The sequence below is a fragment of the Schistocerca piceifrons genome, chromosome 2 (genome assembly GCF_021461385.2).
Source record: "Schistocerca piceifrons isolate TAMUIC-IGC-003096 chromosome 2, iqSchPice1.1, whole genome shotgun sequence".
Taxonomy (NCBI): Eukaryota; Metazoa; Arthropoda; class Insecta; order Orthoptera; family Acrididae; genus Schistocerca; species Schistocerca piceifrons.
Window position 1 is genome coordinate 358,379,271 of NC_060139.1, and position 24,084 is coordinate 358,403,354.

Sequence of the window (24,084 nt, forward strand, 5' to 3'; positions counted from 1 at the left end):
AAAACATGGAAGACTTATAATGGCATTATACATGCATTTGAAAGTATGAAAAGAACCAACATAAAAGCCATATGATGCTTACAAATCATAGAAAGAAATAGGCTATGGCCAGATTGAATCATAGCTCAAAAGCAGTTCATGCTCTTTATGCTGTCAAATATTACAACAATTATAGATATGGCACCACTTCCTCATCAGATTTTTACTGGCCCATCTGCTGGTCACCAGTCATCCACAGGACTGATGGATGTCCCACCTCAGCTCAGGGAGCTGCTTCCAGCCGGTAGCTGACACACCCTCACTCAGGTCCAGACCAGACCATACCCATAGTCAGCCTCTTCATATCAGAGTGCACATCATGCAATGCCACTCATGTTCTAGCTCACACCTCTTGCTTTTCAACAGTTCATCATGCCACAACTGGTTCCTTACTTTTCTTGTACTCGGATGCTGCAGCTTCCTTTCTTGAAGCAAGCATTTTTGTAAAGAGCACCACTCTCATCAGAACTGTGCAACTGTTCACCAGAAGTTCCCTTCTCATCAACTAACTTCAAAGGCACAGTCTCTTTGTCAGCAGATAATGCCTCTCCACTAATGGTAATATGGCAAATAGCGAACTTACTTTTTTTTTTTTTTTTTTTTTTTTTTTTTTTTTTTTTTTTTTTTTTTTTTTAAAAAAAATCCTACTGTCCATCACTGGCAAGAAATTCTGAATATTCTCCAACTATTTGGCACTGAAATTATGATGCTTATTGTTGCACTATTCACCCAGTAATGGACAAACATTTTTCTCTTGAATGTTCATGCAACAAAAATAAAGCTTGCTCATCATTGTCTTCCTTAGTTTTATTCCACCTCCACTAGCTTGGAAACTACACCACTCCTTCAGTTTTTCTTCCAATCTGCAACAGTACTTTTTCCTACTCCTGATTACAAAGCAACAGCTTTTGCTGCTAACCCAGAATCCCGTTGCATTACAGCACAATTTCTAACCCATAGTCACTACATTTTTTAAAATTTTATCAGCCATTGTGAACTCTTTAATTAAGATACAAAGTACTATACAAACAACAACCTCTTCATGGGCCGCATGGAGGAGGCTTTCCTGAAGACCCAACAGCTGCTTCCCCTGGCCTGGTATAGGTTTATAGATGACATCTTTGTGGTCTGGACTCATGGTGAAGAAACACTCCTTAATTTCCTCCATAACCTCAACTCCTTTTCGAATCTGAATTTCACCTGGTCCTTCTCCAAAACCCAAGCCACCTTCCTGGATGTTGACCTTCATCTTGTTGAAGCTCACATCTACACCTCTGTCCATATCAGACCCACAAACAAACAACAGTACCTTCACTTTGAGAGCTGCCATCCATTCCACATCAAACGTTCCCTTCCCTACAGCCTAGGTATTCGTGGCAAACGTATTTGCTCCAGTGATGAATCCCTCAACAATTACACCAATAACCTGACCAGTGCTTTCCTCTCCCGCAACTATCCTGCAGACCTTGTCCACAAACAGATCTCCCGAGCAATACATTCCTCCCCGTCCAACAACAATGTTCCTACCCCCAGACCACACAGAAGCATCCCCCTTGTCACCCAATATTATCCTGGCCTCGAATACTTTAACAAATTACTCCGCCAGGGATATGACTTTCTCAACTCAACCCCTGAAATGAGATCATCCCTTGACAAAATTCTCCCCACACCACCCAGAGTTGCCTTTCGTCGCCCGCCCTATCCTCCGTAACATCCTTTTTAAACCCTACAATATTCCCAGACTACCGTCTCTACCCAGCAGTTCCTACCCCTGTAACCGAACCCGCTGCAAAACCTGCCCCATGCATCCCCCCACAACAACCTACTCCAGCCTCGCTACTGGTAAAACATACACAATTCAAGGCAGGGCCACGTGTGAAACTACACGTCATTTATCAGCTGACATGCCTGCACTGCACAGCCTTTTACATCAGTATGACAACAACTAAACTGGCCGAGCGCATGAACGGACACAGACGAACTGTCCGCCTAGGAGATGTCCAATACCCAGTAGCGGTGCATGCCCTACAGCATAATTCTAGGGACCTAGGAACCTGCTACACCGTATGTGCCATTTGGCTTCTCCCACCCAACACCAGTCCCTCTGAACTGCGGAGATGGGAACTTGCACTCCAACACACCCTTTCATCCCGCCATCCCCCTGGACTGAACCTACATTAAACAACCTCACTCCCATTTACTCTTCAGTCTTCTCCTCTTTCCCTTTCATCTTTAGCCATTCACGCATCTTTTCATCCTACATAGTTGTGTTTATCTTTATACTGTATACCTCTTTACTTCTGTATGCGTCCTCTTTGGTTTGAAGCTGGCACAGTACTTACAGTAGAACATCTTTGGCTTCCTTCTGACAACCATGCCTCCATCCTTGCTACCCTCCTTGTTTTCCTTTCCCTGTTGCTTCATAACCTGGGTTGTGAGTAACTGAATCCACTTTCCCTTCTTCCCTTCCTTTCTCCTCTCTCCTCCCTGATGAAGGAACATTTGTTCTGAAAGCTAGGAACGTAAATTTTCGGTTCTGTTTTTTGTGTATCTATCAGCTGTACTGATCTGAGGTAAGTACTGGCTAGCCCCTCTATCTCTTTGTTAGTATTTGTTTCACATCTTTATATGAGATTTTCCATTAATCATTTAAACAACAATTTAATAACACACACACTTTGGATGTCTGATATGCGTCTGAAGAAACAAAGAATACACAAACAACAGAGCTGGCCTGTATGTGTGTTCACTGTTGTTTGTGAGCATGGGAATTGGGCTTGTAAGTATCATTTGTTGAAGAGTAATTCTGGTAATTTTTTCAATATTAACAGTACAGAATCTACCTTACAGTTGTGACTCCAGATGTGCTAGAAGCTCAAGATATATAAAACATCTTGAAAGCAACAAAGCATTGTAGCTGTGTAGCTGGCAGCTGCTAGCTAAGGATTTAAGAGTACAGCATGTACAGTAAATTAATCCTCATTTTATCACAAAGAAGTTTTATTTTGATATTAATTAAGTAGGACAGATTAAGTAGCCTGGATAGCACAAGACCAGACAGTCATGAGCCGTATAGTTGAGATTCTCCTGTACAGTCTGATATTTGTTATACATAAATTTATGAAAAGTATAATGTCTGAGTCACTGTACAAAATATAGCAACTAAGGCTCTACTTTTTAATTACCTTTTTTCATGTTACAAATTTGTTTCCTATTTTCTTCAAGACCTTTGGACAGCGTTTCCTCAAATTGCTTTTCAATGTTTTTTTGTGAGGCTGATAATTCTTCTGTCACCTTCTGTTTAAATAAGTGGCTTACATAATACTTTGTAACACAAAATTCTTCTTTGAAATATAATATATATACACCAAACTACATCCATGAATAAATCCTTAAATATTGATTCTTGCATACGGGGGTTCAGTTTGCTGTAAGACTATTCTATATTTCTCAAAAAGCATTTCACCGTATAATCTTATTCAAATGAATATTAACACACTTTGAAGCTACATATGAACAGATAAAAGAGCAGAATGAGATTTTCACTCTGCAGTGGAGTGTGTGCTGATATGAAACTTCCTGGCAGATTAAAACTGTGTGCCGGATTGAGACTCAAACTCGGAAGTGAGTTCGAGTCTCAGTCCGTCACACAGTTTTAATCTGCCAGGAAGTTTCAGATAAAAGAGCAATTTGTAAATAGGTCTCTGTCTTCTGTGTTTTTAAGAATCCCTTGATCAGTGAAAGACAGAATCAGGCAATGAGAAAATGCTGCAGAGAAGTGTGAGTCAAACCAAATAATACATAAGGCAAGACACAGATTCCAAGAAATAATTCTTAATTAATACAGTAGTCGGTTTCAAACCAAATAATGCATAAGGCAAGACACAGATTCCAAGAAATAATTCTTAATTACAACAGTAGTAGACTAACATCAAAGTTTGTAATTCCAGGAGGTTACCAACAACAAAATACAAGGAATAGAAGGGTTTGTTTTTCACACTGTAGATCACAACTGCAACAGAAAAACCAAAAAACATACACAATAATTAATGATGCACTGTTGAAAATGCTGATATTCACAATAAGCATCACTTGCAAAGTTCAGTAAAGATAGTGGCCTTGATTGACATAGTGATTAGTAAACCACTGCACAGTATTTAACAGAGAATACTTTAACAGAGCACTTTTCACGTAGTATTCTTAATAAGACTGACAGAAAGAAAGATCAATTATGTCATCACTGCAGTATCACAAAAACACACAGAATATACGTGTGAATTTTAAGCACAATACATAAAAGCAAAACAGAATTAAAGAAAAATCATTAAATCTCAACAACTCATGATAATTTTGTTCAGACACTTTACAAGCCAATGGTTTATTCAGTAGCACTTATACCAGCAAGTTGATTTGTGCTTTTAAATTGTTTGAATCTGAATAATGCTTATGAACTTTCCTACAATTTCAATATGCTTCTTGCTTCTTGTTATTTTTTTTTTCACAAGTATTTGTTGTAAGGTGGACAAACAACACAACCAAGAATGTTAGTTATTAGACTGTGGCATGTATCACCGTCACACACACTGAACACAATACAATAAGGAAAATGTATGCAAGCAGTAATAAAATGATAACTGAGCATGAGCATAGCATGGCAGGGTTTATATAAGCACTTGCCCATGGCAGGCTCTACCAGAAGTTCGCAGCATAGCTCTTTTGCAGCACACTCTCATGGATGACAACACACTACTAATGCATGCAGCCTTCAAGTGTCTGCGCATTACTTCACGCCTCTTCCCTTGCGGACCAGCTCAGATTTGCGAGATGTCCATGACGTCTTCCTCTGCCAGACTCTAACTGAGATGATGTGATGACACTGGAGCGTATGGTCAGAAGTATTTGGGGCGCAGGCAGAGTCACAGTGACATCAGCATCAGCTCCATGTCCACATCAGGTCCAGGGCCTGGTGGTGGTGGTGCCCCCACAGCTGCCAGCTGAGCCAGAAGAGACAGCTCCAATTGTGAACAGTGGTTGCATCGGTACTGGTAGCAGTATTGGAGAAATTGCGCTGTGTTCTTCCAGTGGTGACGGGGGACCCCTTGTATGTCATGGCAGGAAACCGGCTGCATCAGGTGATCCAATGAGGAATACAGATTGACATGGTGACATCAGTGTCCCAGGTGGGGTTGTCCAGTCATTCACATGCAGATGCGACTGGTCATAACGATGTGCACAGAGGCCCTCCTCTGAACAGACGCCACAGAGACAGCAATTATGGCATCAGAAGACGATGGTGGGAATCCATTTTGGGCAATGACCAAACATATGTGCCAAGACAGCCACCCAGGGCCAGAAATGGGATCACAGCTGCATGGGTTGGCATCCCTGGCTGGATCACAGGAGATGCAGGATCATCTGTTGTTGATGCCCATGGAGCACTTTGGTGCGGCTGTTGTTGCTGAATGGTGTGAACTGCTAGGAAGACAGAAACTGATTCAATGCAATGTTGGATGGGGACCAAGTCATGATGTACTTTCTCAGTGACATTTTGAATGTTCTAACCAACCTCTCGTCCTTACCATTGGACTGTGGGTGGAAGGACAAGGCAAAAATGTGGTGAATCCTATGGCCATTGCAGGAGGAAGCAAACTCCTGTGAGACAAACTGAGAGCCATTATCAGTGATCAACATTGCCAGAAGTCCTTCAATGGAAAAATTTTTTTGACAGGACTGCCACAGTGGGAGACACCAAAGTTGATGGGCAATGAACAACATATGGGAACCGAGAGAAAAAAATGCATCAATTACTATTAGCCAATAAGCATTAAAGAAAGAGACAGGAAAAATCGATGTGGAGAGGGTCCCAGGCCTGCAAAGATTGTGTCCATGAAAACAATGTCACCCATGAGGCAGATTACTGTGATGCACATTGGGAACATACTTTAACCAAACAAATGACATCGCCTTCCAAACCAGGCCAAAAATCATGACGGTAAGCTAATGCCTTGGTACATGACACCCCCTCCCCGTCCATTCAGTGTGCAGCAACCACAAGATCGCCAAATGGAGAGCCAAGGGAACCACCATGCAAGGAGCTGAATAGTTCATATCAAGAAGTAGAATGCTGTCAGTGACAGAGAAATGATGTCAAAATGTATAGTAGTTATGGAAGGGGTTGGATGCCTGTGATGGAGGCACCTCTGGCCAGCCATGTTGTACGCAATGTACCTCATTCCGTAAAATCAGATCAGTTGCTCTAGCCTGTGCAACCCAAGCACTAGAGGCTGGAAAACTATTAACAGTTTTTTGAGCGTATTCATCAATGTGGAAACAGAGTAACTCCTCCCAATCAAAAACTGGGTCCAGACTGACTGGAAGGCAGGAGAGAGTATCAGCAGGGGTGGAAGTGAATCTCGTAGTTGTACCAAGAGAGGAACAGGGAGATGCACTGCTTTGTCTGGCAACGACACTGAGGGATTCAACAGCAAAACTAATGGCTTGTGATCTGTGATGAGATGGAATTTTACACAATATGGGAAAACATGTACTTCTTTAAGGCTTAAACAGTGCCAAGGGCTTCTTCTCTATTTGTGAGTATCTAATCTGAGCCAAATGAAGCATTTAGATGTGCATGCAATAGGCCACTTGGAGCTATCAGAACTTTTATGAGCTAACACCAACCCCAGCCCATGCTGGGACGAATCTGTTGCTAACACTAAATGTAGGCCCAGGTTAGTATGCTACGAGGCAAGCTGCAGATCATAACAGAGACTTCATTTTGGAAAATGCCGTTTCACATGCCTGTGACCAGTGGCAAGACATGTCCTTATGCAGTAAGGTATGTAACGGTTGTGTAACTGGTCTCACCCTGAGCAAAATCTGACGATAATAAGTAATCTTACCTAAAAAACCTGAAGTTCTTTGACCAACATAGGATGCAGGAGAGCCACAATGGTAGAGAAATTCTGATGAAGGGGTTTGTACCAGATAAACAAAAGGTTGAAAGAAGTGGCACTTTTCCAAATTGCATTTTAATCTGGCAGTCTGTAACACTGAAAAGAGCATATGTAAGTTGTTGAGATGTTCAGCAGTGGAGCAGCCAGGGACCAAAACATCATCAAGATGGTTGGCACTGCCAGGAACAGACCTCGTGAATTGTTTAAGGAACCGTTGAAAAATCAGGGCACTGGCCACATCAGATGGTAACTGCAAGTATTGATACAAGCCAAAAATGTGTCTTAACAACCAAGAACTGTTAAGAGTCATCATCAATGGGAAGCTACAAATATGCATCAGAAAGGTTGATCTTGGGAAAGTACTGATCACCAGTGAACTTAGCGAGGAGTTCGTCAGGGTGCAGCAAAGGATACATGTCAATGATAGACTGAGCACTGACAGAAACTCTGAAATTGCCACAAAGGTGTAACTGCACCAGAAACTTCTTGACAATGATTAAGGGGGTAGTCCAGTCACTGGATGCGATCAGTTGGACAACCCTGAAGGACATGATATGAGTCAGTCGAGCTCCACCTTGACTTGGTCATGAAGCCCCATTGGTACTAGGTGAGTTCAAAAGAAACAGGGTTTCGCCAAAGGTTTCATGGTGATGTGGACTTCGAAATTATTGCCACAACCCAAGCCCAAAAAAAAAAAAAAAAAAAAAAAAAAAAACAGGGCAGGAAATTCAGAGCATTAAGGGTCAAGTTGTAAATAAGACACTTGATCAGAGATGAGATTAACTTCATCAGAAATAGTAAACCTGAAAAGGAAAAGGCCATCCAAACCAAATAAATTTTGGGTGCATGCATTGTTCACCACCAGAAAAGTCTACGTATGAACCACGGATTTATATGTGACTGGCACAGGGAAACTACTTAATATCAGAATGCTTTGATTATTGTAGGTGACTAATGTATGTGACACTGGCGCTAAAGGGGGAGAACCAAAGTCCATGTACATTTGCAAGTTGAACAATGAAACAGCAGCACCAGTGTTGACTTGCATATGCAAAACCTTCTGATAAACCTTAATGTCAATAAAAAGCTTACTGGCCGCAATTCAGATTGTCAATACAAATTTGACATCCATGTCAGCATCTGCAATAGGCTGTTGGAATTTTGCATTACGAGCAGGAGCAATGTGGCCCATTTTGTTGCACTGATGAAAAATGGCCCACCACTTAGTACAATCAGGTCTACCATGAGTGACAAAACATGACGGACAAGAGGGAGGCATGGAGCACTTGCGTTAGTGTTCGTTACTGGACTTGCTGTGCTGCTGCTGCTGTGGCCGTGGCTGCCGCAGTGAGTTGGGTGAGCTGCCACTATTGTCTCCCTGTGAACTGTCCAAAAAACAGTGGGGGAAACAGACTGAACTTCTGCAACCTCACACCATGATTCAATTTGGGCACCCACAGCCCTTGAAACCTCAAACAATTGTGCAATAGTCAGAATGTCAGAGAGGGAGGGGTTTTCACATTGAAGGACCTGCTCACAAACCTCATGAACAGTGGCCAACCAAATGACTGCATCACGAAAATTTGGGGGGCGTACAACTTCTTATGTACATCTATTACAAAATGACAATGATGGCTTAAAATATGAAGCTCAGCTGCCCCAGACTTACAGGAATGTTCCGGTATTTTGCAACACTGATAGAACTCAACTCGAGGTGCAATGACGTGCGTCCATTAACAGCAATATTTCAAAAGAAGGTTGCACATGTTATCAAAAGAGAATGAGACAGATCCAGCAGGGGGCCAGTTGGCAAAGAACTTGATACATGCAAGAGAAAGCATGGTATAAAGTAACATCAGTCATTTTTTGTACGCTCACCATTCTTCAGCAGTCTCATTGTAAGCTGAAAACAGTGAGGGATAAATGATCAGGGTAGCGACAGGGAAAGTAGGAGATGCAAGGGTGACATGGCAGGTGGCGTAGATTGAGACAGACCAGAACTGGCAAAAACAGAAACAAGCATTTGCAATACTGGGTCACTGTGGGGAATACCCCATGCTGTTGACTGAAAAGCTGCAATGCCACAGTGAGAACCACTTGTTGATCAACCAACCGGTATAAAAACTTATCAGTAGCACCATCAGACATTTTAGACACAATGGAGAACCAACCAGAGACTGAAAACTGTGCAGAGAACAATCCCATCCTCATAGGCACTTGTGTTGTAATGTGAACACACAACACAACCAAGAATGTTAGCACAACTCTATTAGACTGTTGCATGTATGCCAATCACCATTACATACACTGAACCTAGTAAGATAAGGCAAATGCATGCAAGCAGTAATAATATAATAACAGTGCAAATGTAGCTTGGCAGGGTTTAAATAGGCTCTTGCCCATGGCAGGATCTATTGGAAGTTCATTATTTACAAGTCAATACAACAGTTGCTGAGTGCAACAGTGTTCCGAATGGAAAGGAACCTGATGAGTTCACAATATTACTCTTTCACGACACATTCTTGCAGATGACAACATACTGCTAATGTGTTTGGCTTTCAAGTGTGTGCACATTACTTCTGTATTCTTTAATGTATGTATGGAAATTTGATTGTCAAAACTCAGTCATACTGGATGGCTCAAACTTAAAATTTGAAATTCTACTCTAAGACATTGTATCCAACATATATTGTCAACCAAAGCCATGATAGCTTGGAACTCTGCTTCATCTGTTGAAGTTGTCACAAGTTGTTGCTTTCAAATGTACCAGACAATTGGTCCTCCTCACACATCATATTTCACCATTTTCCAGTGGCTCACCACTGTTTTATTACTAAATCTAATTAATTGATAGAAAACTTAATATCAAAATGAGATGTTATTATTAGGTACAACAGACTTTGATTAGCTACTTCATAGAGTTCAGTTTTCTTCAATAATTCATTGTTCAGAAGATTTTCATTGTGTGTCACCATTCCACATTCCATATGTGCAGCTATTGGATTCAAACTATCATACGTACTATGTATTGGGATTTCCTCTGTTTAAATAGCTTTATTTATTAAAATTTCCAGTGAATTTATTTTTATTTCCATTCTGAGATATCTGATATTGAAGCATCCTATCCAATGCTGTTTTAAAGTATTGGTTCAACTTGTTCCAATCTTAAGTACTGCTGTCTGTCTTCTTCCCAATAACTAATCCACCGTCAACAAACAATTGTATAATGAAGCTGCAGTTTTCATTTCAATAAGAATGATAATCATCATCAGTATGTATAAATCCCACCATAATCACATTTATGAGAATTTCTCATTTCAGACTTTTGGAGCAAGTTTTAGGGCACAAAAAATCCTTTTCAGCTTATAAACTACTTGTACTGTGGTTGAATCCATCATGTCTAAACATGTAAATTTCTTCTTGCAGATCACTAAATGCATTGCAAGTTGTTATCACAGTTATATTTGTAAATGCAAGACTGAGAAGCAATCCAACTGATTTGGAACTCATGACTAAAAGCTTCTTAATAGTCTAGTCCTCCAACCTGCACAAAACACCTTGCAACTAATTTGGCTTTATAACATCTATCTTCCCTTTGATGCAACATCCAGCAACAAGCTAAAGGTTTTACAAACTTTGGAATTTTTGCAAGAATCTGTGTTTCGGTTTTGAGAGTGATTTTTATTCATCAGATTTTGCTTCTTACCATTTTTTGTCTTTCACAGCATCTGAGATGAAAATATCTTTAACTAATGATATAACTTCAAAATCTGTGATTATACTGCCTTGTAAAAGATCCAACCTGTTGCCTGCAAATTTGACATGTATTTTCTGTTTTTGTCTATCACATAGTTTCAGTGGTGATATTTTATTTTGAGTAATATAATCAGTTGTCTCACTGCACTCTTCAGGTGTGCTGTAATGTCAATTACCAAGACACAACTTTTTTAAATATTCAAGTTCATTCATGTTTTATCTTGTGAAAGTTTAAACTTCAGGCAGTTCTTCTTTGTCTTTCAGTCTTTCAATGAAAATAACATTCTCAGAGGCAACAATGTCTCTGGGAGGACCTCACTATCGATGATAAATAATATTAGACAAATAAGACCATTTGGCAGCAATAAGAGTTTAGCCCTCCTGCATGAAGGATCATCTTTGACATTCTAGCTTGCACAGTTAACTATGAACAACTACTGAGCCCATGTGTTGTATGCCCATTGTTGGTGATAAAGTATTCCCTTGCAGCATTCTCCAAAAGAATCACTACAGTGATGACCCCAAAATGAATAGCAGCACCTACATCAACAAAACAATGCACATTGTCAGATAGTGTTTGCTTCAACAATGGAGTCACTCCACCACTGTCATCTTTTCGAATACTTTGGATGAAACAGTGACTCACATAACTTCTTTTTTTCTTCCTCCACCCAGATCAGTCTACGATTTGCATGAAACACAAAAGTGACATTGTAACATGTCTTACTGTTGTCAGTAACAATGGTGAAGGTGTGCACAAACAATGTGAAACCCATTCTGACCTCCTCATTAATTTTGATGCTGAGGGAAATCTTGCCTCACATCAACAAGACAATATTTGGGCAACTAATTCATGTCTGTACAACAACACCTTGTATGATTTTACTGTTCCATCCATGCTGGAAATAATTCAGCCAAATATGTTCATAATCCAATGCAGGGCCCAGCCAACTGGGTCACAAGAAAATACTCTGTCTGCCACCATGGATTCTTGCCACCAGCATATCCCTGGCATATCACACAGGCCACAGCCACAAGAAGACACTGACACTCTAGCATTTACATAGACTCACGAGAGTGACATCAGTAGTGACCGCTCTAGGAATGATAACTTTCAGCCAACTACAATTGTCACATGCACTGCCAACAATAACATTTTTCACAGCAGCTAGGGATGCAGCCATGGCTGTGTTGGTTTCACCCCATGATTGATCTGGCAGTCAGGCTCATAACTGCACCATGCCGTGCAACAACCAACTGTGACACAGTCTGCAACAGGTGATACTGATCACAGTGCACAACAAAGCCACCTACAGCTCAAGCACATGGTCAAAACTAGTGTTTCCCCTTCCACAAGTGACAAGAATAGACTGTATGCATCCCACAATGGCACTGAAGTCATCACCACTCCCACGGAATAGCCACAAATGGAACATATGTCTGTCATCCAACTGCATACCACAAACAACACTCATATCAAGCTATAGGGAACTGTCACACACACTGCGGGCTTTAGTTTTCAGGAAAAATTTCCATAGCACTTTGTGGTTGCAGTTGTCCATGACTCAGTCTTCAGTGTGAATTTTCCCTACAGATTTCAGCTCTCTCTTCACCTAACAAAGGTATACTCACGAAAATCACAGTGGAGAGTTGGTACCTGGTATCAATGGAAGACTGTCAGCACTTTCACATGCAGCTTTGGAGAGGGCTATTCCAGTGCAACCCCTTCCAGTCTCTACATACGACATGTGTCTATGAACACTTAATGGCTGTTTGGCCTTAGAATCTGAATTAGAAATGGTGACACAGCATTATGAAGAAGTGAAAAAGATCAGGCTACATGACAAGAATTGAGATTTGAAAACTCAAGAACTTTCATTAGGAAGGGAACTGAATGCTGTGCTATATTACCTACAGCAGTTACAATGGGCACAGCACCACCACCCACAAATTCCAAGCTCAAAAGAAACTACACTCATGGCAGTCACTGCATACCTCACTGCACTACTCACCAAAAATGCAGATCAGTATGGTGCACTTGTCTAACAATGTGCATGCATCTGTTACACCTGCCCCCCATGTTCCCCACGCACAATGTGTGCAACTTGTGAACATGGAGGTATCAGACATGATAGAGTGCACAAAATTAACACCATGCCAGGCCCACTGTCTCTTTGCATCACCTCAATCCTGTCTGGATTTTGCAACAGGTACCCAATACACATGGCACAAACACCAACTGGACACAAGACAACGTGTAAGAAGACAGATATGACAATGCATCACCTCATAAATATTTAAGAAAGGTCATCTAGGCTGTAATTAACTTGGATCCGTTATTCAGGTTATTATTTTTATTGAGCTCTTTCTTGTAGTGCATGTAGTTTTCATGAAAGTTTTGCTAATTGAAAGATATGGATAATCGCATTTCACTCAGCTCTGTCACATTTCCTCCACATGAAAAAATATCTGGGTCCACTTAAAATGTGTCAGGCTGTCTATTTCAAGTAAATCAAATAACTGACCTAACTAAAATACTGAAAAATACTATTAAAACATGTTTATGGTACCACACACCAACAAAGATTGACACTGTATTAGTGCTTAAACTGACTTCATACTACTCCCTTTTGCTTCTAATATAGCTTCTGACAATAACAAAACTATATTGTACATTGTTTCAATCACATTTATTTGAAACTTCTTGGCAGATTAAAGCTGTGTGCCGGACCAAGACTTGAACTCGGGACCTTTGCCTTTCGCGAGCAAGTGCTCTACCATCTGAGCTACCCAGGCACAACTCACAACCCACCCTCACAGCTTTAATTCCACCAGTATGTCGTGAGGGCAGGTCATGAGTCATGCTTGTGTAGCTCAGATGGTAGAGCACTTGTCCACGAAGGGAAAAGGTCCTGAGTTTGAGTCTCGGTCCGGCACACAGTTTTAATCTGCCAGGAAGTTTCAAATCAGTGCACACTCCGCTGCAGAGTGAAAATTCCATTCTGGGAACATTTATTTGAGTTTACAATTAAGATTTTAATACTTTTAGAAAATCAGTTACAGAATTTGGCTTTACAAATCATTGTGATCATTTTTGAATTAGTAGCATGCTGATACTCATGACATATTCAGGCAAAGGAAAAGAGATGACAAAAATATGGTTGGTTATCATGCACTAAGGACACTGATTTTCTTGACCTACATTAATGATCTACCAAATAAAATTAATCTTTATGTATATACATGATGTTTCAGAAATACTTTTACAAACTTTGGTGATATGTTCCTTACATCAAAACAACAAAAAATATGTCTAATAAACAAGAGCTCTTAAATGCTTACCTTTCAAGCTATGGGCCCTTTTTCATCTTCGGTACTGTGAAACACATCTCTTCAACTGAACAAGTGCTCATAGCTCTTAAGGTATGCAATTTAGACCCAATGTTTACTAGACATTTTTTCTTGTTTTGGAACCTTTTCCCAAAGTTTGTAAAAGTATTTTTGAACCACACTGTATATATAGGATGTAAGGAATCAGTCCCTTAAGTTTGTAAATGTCTTGACTGAGTCATTAAATGCCCGGTCCAAACTGCCAAGGATAAAAACTTGAAATTAGGAGAGGATGTTGATGTTATACTGTAGGAGTCTTTTAAGAAGGTGTTTTTCAAAATAGGGCTTGAAAAGTTTTTTGAAAATATGTCGTCACTATTAAGGCATTTTTGAAGTTAGACCTTCAAAACTTGGTATTTGGCTTTTTGGTCACAAATAAATAAATAAATACGTGTTTCAGTATTTTTGGACCTCTAAGACCTATGGGGCTGAAATAGTTGGTGAAAGTTTTCATGGAAATATTTCATTGTGTAACATTTTTTAAGCTAAATCTATGAAAATTTGTATTTGGCTGCTCAATTAGAAATAAGAAAAAAATAAGTATTTGACTATTATTGGAAAATCATCCCCTAAGGGTATGAACAAGGGATGAAAATTTTTAAGGAATATTTTGTTCTATTTTTAAAGTTGAATCTATGAAAATTGGTGTTTCACTTCTCCATTAGATATAAAGAAATATGTGTTAGGGGATGAAAGTTTTGGTAATTGGAGCTCATAAACATATAACTCATAATAAATGCTCAAAATGCCTCCTCTTACTTCTAAACATGCATGCACTCATTTAACCTGCCTCATCTGAATGGGGCACGATAACGTGTGATGTGCCTCAAGGCTCCGTTTTGGGCCCACTGCTTTTCCTCATCTTTATTAATGATCTTCCTCTTTGTTCTGAGACAAACAGCAAATTTACCCTGTTTGCCGATGATGCCACAATTCTAATTGACGATTTGATTGATCATGATCTTGAAAAAACTACAAATACTGTTTTTAATGACATCTTAAATTGGTTCTCCTCAAATGGTCTCTCGCTCAATGCAGATAAAACTCATTATATGAGGTTCCATACATCACAAAGTAATCCCGATGAAATTAACATAAAATGTAGAGATCAGCCAATACAGAAAGTTGAAGACACAAAATTCCTGGGTGCTTACATAGACAGTAAATGTAATTGGTCAGTTCACATTCTTCATCTATGTAAAAAACGTAGCTCAGCAACATTTGCATTACGGGTAATTTCTTCAGTGGCTGAAGTTGACACTATTAAGGTTGCCTACTTTGGCTACTTCCACTCATTGATGTCATATGCTATCATATTCTGGGGGAACCAACCACTTGCAAAAAAAGTTTTCACCATCCAAAAAAAAGCAATCAGAATAATGTGTGGGGTCCATCAAAGACACTCTTGCAGGCACTTGTTTCGGAAGATAGGTATCCTAACAACTGCCTCACAGTATATTTTTTCCTTGCTCACCTTTGTGTGCAAAAATTATTCCATCTACCAAGACAACAGTAAATTCCATGGTTATAACACCAGAAACAAAAACAATCTACATTTAGAAATGAAACGTCTCACTCTGGTACAAAAAGGAGTTTACTACTCCAGCATTAAGCTGTTCAATGCTCTACCACTACATATCAAATGTGTTCATGCAGAACAAAATTTAAACAAGTTCTCAAAGATTACCTGACAGAGAAATCTTATTATACTGTGGATGAATACCTGAAAGAAAATGTATACCATCACTAAACGTATTATGTCTAGAAGTAGTTCAATTGATTTTATTGTGCATTTGGGCATTAGCACACTTTTTGTAACAACAGATTGGCTGTGCATGTATTTACTCTTGTAGGCCTAATATCTGATTTAACTTTGTGCTCTTATCTTTAACCTTTATTTGAAACTCCTTTTTCTGTCAAATGGTAGTTATGTTATCTAGCTGACATTGTATCTGTTACTGTATTTATAGTATGTCTTACTTAAACTATGTACAATTTGCCATTGAAATGCCCTTGTATTTATTGTAAGTTTAAATTGAAACCTGTACAATTTGACACGTTCCATATCCTTGTGATTGACTCACTAACTGGATCTACGGAACAAGAAATAAATAAATAAATCATGGACTGTCACATCCTTTCGAATAGTCTCTGGAAATTTTTACTGGTTTCACCCGGCTTCCATGACCTGTTGATCAAGAGTTTCTGTATTTGGGTGGTCTGCTGCATAGACCAATTGTCTCAGGTGCCCCAAGAGATAATAATCCACAAAACTTAGTTGGGAGGTGTGAACGCCATGGAACTGGTCATCCTGTACCTATCCAATTGTGGGTATTAGAGGATGTTCTGAATAAAACCCCTGTGTCAGCATCACTGAGGTGTGGTGGGGGGAACAAATGGCCCAACCAGAAAGTCAACCACAGTCCCAGCCCAAACAGTAATTTTAAAAAAAGATGCTGGTGTCTATCTTCCACTGTAAAATGAGGATTGCAATCATCCTATATGTGCTGATTGTGGAAATCCATTACTAAATCTATTCCTAACATTTTGTCCCCTGTAAACAAAACTGAATTGACAAACAATGAATGAGTAGACTGTGTAACAACCCACCGCAAAAGTTCTCCCGTGGTGGGTGGTTGGCAGGTGTAAGGGCCTGCACGTATTGAAGATGGTATGGATACATGAGTTGCTCAAAACATATCCTCCATGCTGAACTTGGAGATGTACCATACGCCAGGGCCACTTGCCTTGCTCCTCTTCAACAGCCAGTACAACATGCTGTTCTTGGCCAGGCATATGAGCAACACATGGTCTTCTCAGTCAATAGTTTGTATTGCTACAGATCCTGTTTTGGCAATGTGACGCTACACAGCACCAACGGTTTGATGACTTGGCTGTCTTTGGTCTGAAATGTCATCTGATATTGCTGTGCACTCTTGTGTCCATTAAAATTTGCAGTATATAAAAATCGGCCTGCCTGCCTATGAAATGAACATCCTGCCATATTCAAATGGAGCAATTTTTAGTGAACTCATTGCCTGTAGTGCAGGTACGCAATGGACACAGGGGAAGGCAGGTGAATGATGAAAATAAACATGTCTTCCTGCAACACAGTGCCATCTAGGATGCAATGAGCCAAACAGGTGTTAGATAATTGAATTTGTAGGGCTGTACCTGGAAAAATGTTGAACTTCAACTTTCATTAATAACCCAAAAATGAAAGTTTTTTAGATATGTTTATCTGAATTGTTTTTCCTGTTTTGGTGTAAGGAATCTGTTCCTAATCCTTGTACAAGTATTTCTGAAACAATCTGTAAATGCAGACTGTAAGTATTTATGACTGAGGTCTACTCCCAAACCCCTGGATTGATTTCAGCCAAATCTGGCACCTAAACAGCAAACTTCATGAGTGTGGTTTACAACCTTTTAGCTCCAACAGGAGCAGAGATATGAGCAAAGAATTGTTTTTCAGCTCCTGTCATATAAGCTACGTTGCACAACAGGCTTATTATGGGAGTAATATCAGCCTGTTTTGTTGAACTGTTTTGAGGGCCACAGCTGGAGGAAGGTTGAGATGGACAGGGGAGGGAATGGACAGAGAGAGCGGATCAAGAAGGGGTGGAGAGGGGTAGAAGGAAGGAGATGCGTAGAGAAATGTGAGGATGAGAAGGAGGTGGATAGGTAGAGTGGGCAGGAGGAGATGGATAGGGAGAGGGGTCAGCAGGAGTTGGAAACAGAGATGGGAATGGGAAGAGATGGGTGAGAAAGAGGTGGTAGGAGGTGGATAGACAGTGGGGTAGGAGGAGATGGACAATAAGAAAATGGGCAGAAAGGGGAGGGAAGAGGATATGAACAGAGGGATGGGGTTTGATGGGGATAAAGAGATGCACAGTGAGGGGGAAGAGATGCATAGAGAGAGGGGGAGTAGGAAATGGAGAGACAAACAGGTGGGAGAATAAGACGGACAGATAGAGTAGGAAGGAGGAAATGGGCAGAGAGATGAGGGGTGGAAGGAGTGGAAACAGCAAGGGGGCAAGAGGTGATGTGTGCAGTACATGTGTCAAACATATATACGAGTGAAGCCAAGAGGAAAAAGTTAGTCTATACATATTATTAAAGCAGCATGTTAGTGCTGTAGTGCACAGACCATATTTGGTGAGAAATGCATGAAGTAGGAAGTAGATTACAGCCAAGCCAGCCACAGGCGAGCACGGATGTTATGCCCTACTAAACACAACAGAGCCATCATGTGTTGCAATGTGAGCCAGCCAGGCAAGATCTGAAAACAGTTGACACAGCAGCATCTAAGCGGAAGAGGACAGAAGTCTTTCCATACTAGCAGCAGTGGCAGCGTTTAGTACACAAGGCATAGTAAAGCCCAAGCAAGTACATCTACATCTACATCTACATTTATACTCCGCAAGCCACCCAACGGTGTGTGGCGGAGGGCACTTTATGTGCCACTGTCATTACCTCCCTTTCCGGTTCCAGTCGCGTATGGTTCGCGGGAAGAATGACTGCCGCAAAGCCTCCGTGCACGTTTGAATCTTTCTAATTTTACATTTGTGATCTCCTCAGGAGGTATAAGTAGGGGGAAGCAATATATTCGATACCTCATACAATCTGCGAGTGTATAAATGCCTAGCCACGTTTGTACTGAAATATTCTTTTGTTAGTGTCAAAGCACTACCACCACATGGCTGTGACACTTGGGGCACCATCCAGAATGAGGTATGGCATCTGCAGTTCAACATTGTGTCAATGTAGCCGTGCCTGAGACACAAGACACAGAGCCGCCACCACTACTGGGCCTGCCGAGTTCTGGGACATAGCGCACTGGCCACAGAGCTCCTATAGTGGGTCATGGCTGTCACAATGCTGGAGGCATAAGCTGTGCCTCAGCCCCATTGCCATTGTTTGAATTATATCCTGGTGAAAAGCAACAATGATGGTATGTGAAAGCACAAAACATATCTACTGACCCCAGTCCTATTTCACTGGTGTCAGGAAACTAGCATCTTTTTTCTAGAGCAGTATCAATGTATAGATTAACTGGAGTGGGGGATAAAGATGTCATGCCTTTGGTGTTGGTGTATGTAGGTTTTTACATGGGTACAGTTCAGTTCAAACAATGTGTAGAGATTGTGCCACACATGCATGAGGGCTATGACATGATGCTGGTGTTGGATTTCTTATATCAGCATTGTATCAAAATCAATCTACAGCAGCATATGGTGGAGCTTGATGGGAAAATGTTTCATTTAGGTGAAACCGCTGCCAGTGTAGTGACTTTGTGAGGTGACTCTTTTGGGAATGTGAAACCATTTTAAACTGCCAACAATCACACTAAGACTCGATTCACATGACTGTGTGACTGAAGGTACAGCAAATTGCTTTGGGTTAATGTTGAGTCTAACTTAAGGGTAGGAATTTTGTGTATAGTGAAACTGTTGGGAGAAAAAGAAGTATTGTAAAGGGAAGGGTTGTACATGTACAAGAGATAAATGGTGAGAAAATGGTACCTGTATTTGTGGATAATTTTAGTGCCAAAGATTTATGGTTAATGAAGGGGTTTTTAATCACTAATATGACTATCCTGGGAGAGGAAGAGTGGAACACAATGGGTGTCAGCAACAGACAAATACCAAATGTCTTTGAAACTGCATTTCAAGCAAAGGAAGAAGTGTCTTTGAAACTGCTTTACAAGCAAAGGAAGTAATAGTTAACAAATGGAAGAGTTTTTTTTATTATTACTGTTATTATGCAGCACTTGATACCGACAGAAAATGAATCATCAGTTTACTGCGAATCATAGAGTTCAGTGGTACTTGCAACCAATTCTGGAAGAATGTATCAATCAGCAGCTGAAAGATGGGATTATTGAGGAGGGTAATAGCCCATGGTGGGCCAGAATTATTGTGCCTAAAAAAATCAGCAGATGCAAAACAGGTTCCATTCTGATTATCTTAATGATAAGACTATAACAGATGCCTACCCTTCATCAAACACTAAAGAAACCACAGACAATTTGGTCCAGTGCAAAGTATTTTTTAACAATGGGCTTAAGGACTGGCTACCACTGGCTGGAAGTTGCTCTGGAAGACTGACCAAAAACAATATTTTCTGCACTGTGGGGTCATTATCAGACCAGGAGGATGCCGTTCAGATTAAAAAATGCAACTGTGATGTTTCAGAGAAGGTGTTCTGAGAGGGTTGAAACCATGGCAATGGTTGTTGTATTTCTACAATATAATTGTCTGTGCAAGTGATGCAGAACAGTACATACAATGCTTAAGATAAGTATTCCTGAGATTGAGGGCTTCAAATTTAAAGTTGAGCATGGCAAAGTATAATTATATGTTGGAAGAGGTGGTGTACCTCTGTCACATAATAAGGAAGGAAGGGGTTAACCGTTTAACTGCTCTGGATGTGTTAACGCATGTGCCTTTGTACTCGTCCCTGTGTGCTCTGAACTTGTTTACACACACCACCAGTCCTTCTACCTGGTACTCTGAATGTGTCTACGCATAGACACGTTCAGAGTACCAGGTAGAAGGTCTGGTGACACGCGTAAACACGTTCAGAGCACACAGGGACAGGTACAAAACACATCCAGAGCAGTTAAAGGGTTAAAGGCAGACGCCACGACTGATTTAAGCCGTACATGAATTTTCTGTGCTGAGTCAGTGAAGGAACTACAGTCATTCCTTGGAGGCACAAACTATTACAGAAGATTGATAAAGGGATTTGCAGATGTTGCCAGGCTACTGATGCAATTACTGGAGAAAAGTTCAAAATTTGTTTGGTCGAAGGATGTCAATGTGCTTTCAAGAAACCCAAAGAAGGTTTAACATCAAGTCCAATCTTAGTGTTTCCAGATTTCAGTAAGGAATTCATTCTGTCATGTGATGCATCCAACCATGCACTTGGCTGTGTTTTGTCTTGAGAAAGAGAAAGCGCAGAGCATGCGGTAACCTATGCATTAATCCAACTCAACTCAGCATAGAGTAATTACTCCACGATGGAAAAAGAGACGTTGAGCCTTATCTACAGAATCACATACTTCAAGCATTATCTCAACAGGGAAAAGTTCTAAGTTGTAACGGATCTTGCAGCATTGAAATGGTTGCTGGGATTGGAGAACCCAACTATTAAGTTGACACAACAGGCAGCAAGACTGAGTGAGTTTGATTTTGAAGTCGTATATAAACCTAGAAAGAGACATGGGAATGCAGACAGCTTAAATAGGAAAGAAGCAGTGTTGCAAATAGATGGTAATGAGCTTAAAAAGGCAGATAGTGTGGAAGATGGATGATGAGTGCAAGCACTATGGTAAACAATCACAGTTTTGTAAACAGGATGGGTTGCTGTACAGAGAAAGCAAGTAGTACTAGAGAGGCTGAGAAACAGAATGCTACAAGAGAAACATGTTCAAGTGTTAGCAGGTCATGGAGACTATGTATACCAATAGGAGAGTAGAAGAGAGATGTTGGTGGAAGTATAGGAAAACAGATGTGAACCAGTATGTGCAGAATTGCGTACAGTACACAGAGAGAGCATGTTTTGTGTTGAAAGAGAGTACCATTGCAGAGATTATCTGAAGCATTAGTACCATTTGAATTTATTGGGATTGATAAATAGGTCCCTTCAACAAAACACCTGAAGAGAATAAATACAAGGGTTGACTGAAAAGTAATGCCTCCACCTTCATAACTCTTCAACAGTTGACAGCATTGGTATGCAGCAGGTACTGGCTTGTTCCGTAGCCTCTTCTCTACCGGTCCACTTGGCAGGAAGCCTTAGCAGAATGGTTGTGTTGTTACAGAGTAAAGTATGGAACCCTGCACAGATGGTCAGTCAATGCGATTTAAGCAATGTGCAGTCATTGAATTCTTGACAACAGGAGGTGTCGCCTCAAAGGAGATTCATCAGAGAATGAAAGCAGTTTATGGTAATTGTGTTGATGTGAGTACTGTGCTTCATTGGGTGAGAAAGTTTAAAGATGTTGAGGTGGGAACATCTGAACTGCATGGCAAACAAAGAGTTGGACGTCCTGTGACAGCAACCACTGAGTTTCACAAGCAAAATGTTGACAGATTGATGCAGGATGATCATCGTATCACTTAGAGAGAAAACTGCAAGCACAATCAGCATTTCACAAGAATGTGTGGGTCACAATATTGGTTTGCTTCACGTGCCACAACAGCAGAACTTCAGAGACTAAATCTCACCACCATACAGTCCAGATTTAGTACTGTCTGACTTCCATCTGTTCCTGATAATGAAAGACGATCTGCGGGGACATCATTGTGCTTCTTATGCTTCTGATGAAGACGTTGAGAGAACTGTGAGACTGTGGTTGCAAAAACAGAGTGTCGACTTCTTCCATGATGGCTTCAGAAAACTTGTTCATTGTTGGTGGAAATGTATCCAATTGGCTGGTGATTATGTGGAAAAGCGAATATTGGTAATTAGGGATTATTTCTGTGTTTGATTTATGAAAATATTCCTATCCAAACCCGATTAATGAAGGTGGAGGCATTACCTTTCATTCAACCCTCGTACATACAATTGTAGGTCATTTTTCTAGATAAGTGGAAATGGTCACAATGTCAAACCAACAGGCAGCAATAGTGGTACAAGTGTTAGTGAAAGACTGGATACTGAAATTATGTTGGATTTGTTAAGAAACTATGTAAGTTGATATGTGTGAAGAAATTGAGGATGAGTCACCTACATCCTCAAGCTAATGGGAGAACTGAAAGGATGCAGAGAACTATAAGGAAGATGCTATAACACTATGTGAAGAGACGCCATATTGACTGCGATGTATGATTCGGGTATGTGGCCTCCATGTACAACTCAAAACAGCACATAAATGAAGGATTGTCACCATATGAGGTGGTTTATTCTCATAAAATTCCATCAACATTTGCCATGTTTAAAACCAACAAGGGAAGACAGGAGACTCTGTTAAGGAACTTGCAATGGTGATGAGAGAAATTTGAAACAAGAGTGGGTAGGGAAAATAGACAGACAATGGAAAAGCAAGAGGAAGCAGTAAGCCTTAAAGCAAGACTGCCGCAATACAAGGTTTGCCAATGGGTGGTGCTATCAACTTCATACACTCCAATGGGGAAGGGGAAGAAGTTTTTACAAAGTATAAAGGGCCATATGACAATGTGGAAACAATGAGGGTTGAATGACAAGTAATGCCTCCATATTCATTAATCACGTTTGTATGGGAATAGTTTCGTAAATCAAATGCAGAAATAATCATTAGAATGTGGTCCCTAATTACCAATATTCACTTTTCCACACAATCACCAGACAATTGGATACGTTTCTGCCAATGATGAACAAGTTTTCTGAAACCATCACGGAAGAAGTCAACACTCTGTTTTTGCGACCACAGTTTCACAGTTCTCTCAATGTCTTCTCAGAGGCACAATGATGTTCCCGCAGATCGTCTTTCATTATCGGGTACAGATGGAAGTCAGATGGTGCTAAAGCTGGACTGTGTGGAGGATGCCATATGGTGGTGAGATTCAGTCTCTGAAGTTCTGCTGTCATGGCACGTGAAGCAAAGCAATAATGTGACCCACACATTCTTGTGAAATGCTGATTGTGCTTGCAATTTCTCTCTGATTGACACAACAATCATCCTGAATCAATCTGTCAACATTTTGCTTGTGAAACTCAGTGGTTGCTGTCACAGGATGTCCAACTCTTTGTCTGTCACACAGATCAGATGTTCCCACCTCAACATCTTTAAACCTACTCGCCCAATTACTCATAATACTCACATCAACACAATCACCATAAACTGCTTTCATTCTCTGATGAATCTCCTTTGGGATGACACCTTCTGCTGTCAAGAATTCAATGACTGCACATAGCTTAGATTGCATTGACAGACCATATGCACAGGGTTTCATACTTT

At 40.5% G+C, this 24,084-nt stretch overlaps 1 protein-coding gene across 1 annotated transcript in view; it reads right to left on the minus strand.

Moving 5' to 3' along the window:
- LOC124777136 (klaroid protein-like) overlaps positions 1–24,084 on the minus strand; it is a 468,625-nt gene that overhangs the window by 114,065 nt on the left and 330,476 nt on the right. The window contains exon 4 of the mRNA XM_047252430.1: positions 3,225–3,336. Within this exon, the coding sequence (XP_047108386.1) occupies positions 3,225–3,336 (112 nt within the window). The remainder of the gene's footprint in view (positions 1–3,224; positions 3,337–24,084) is intronic.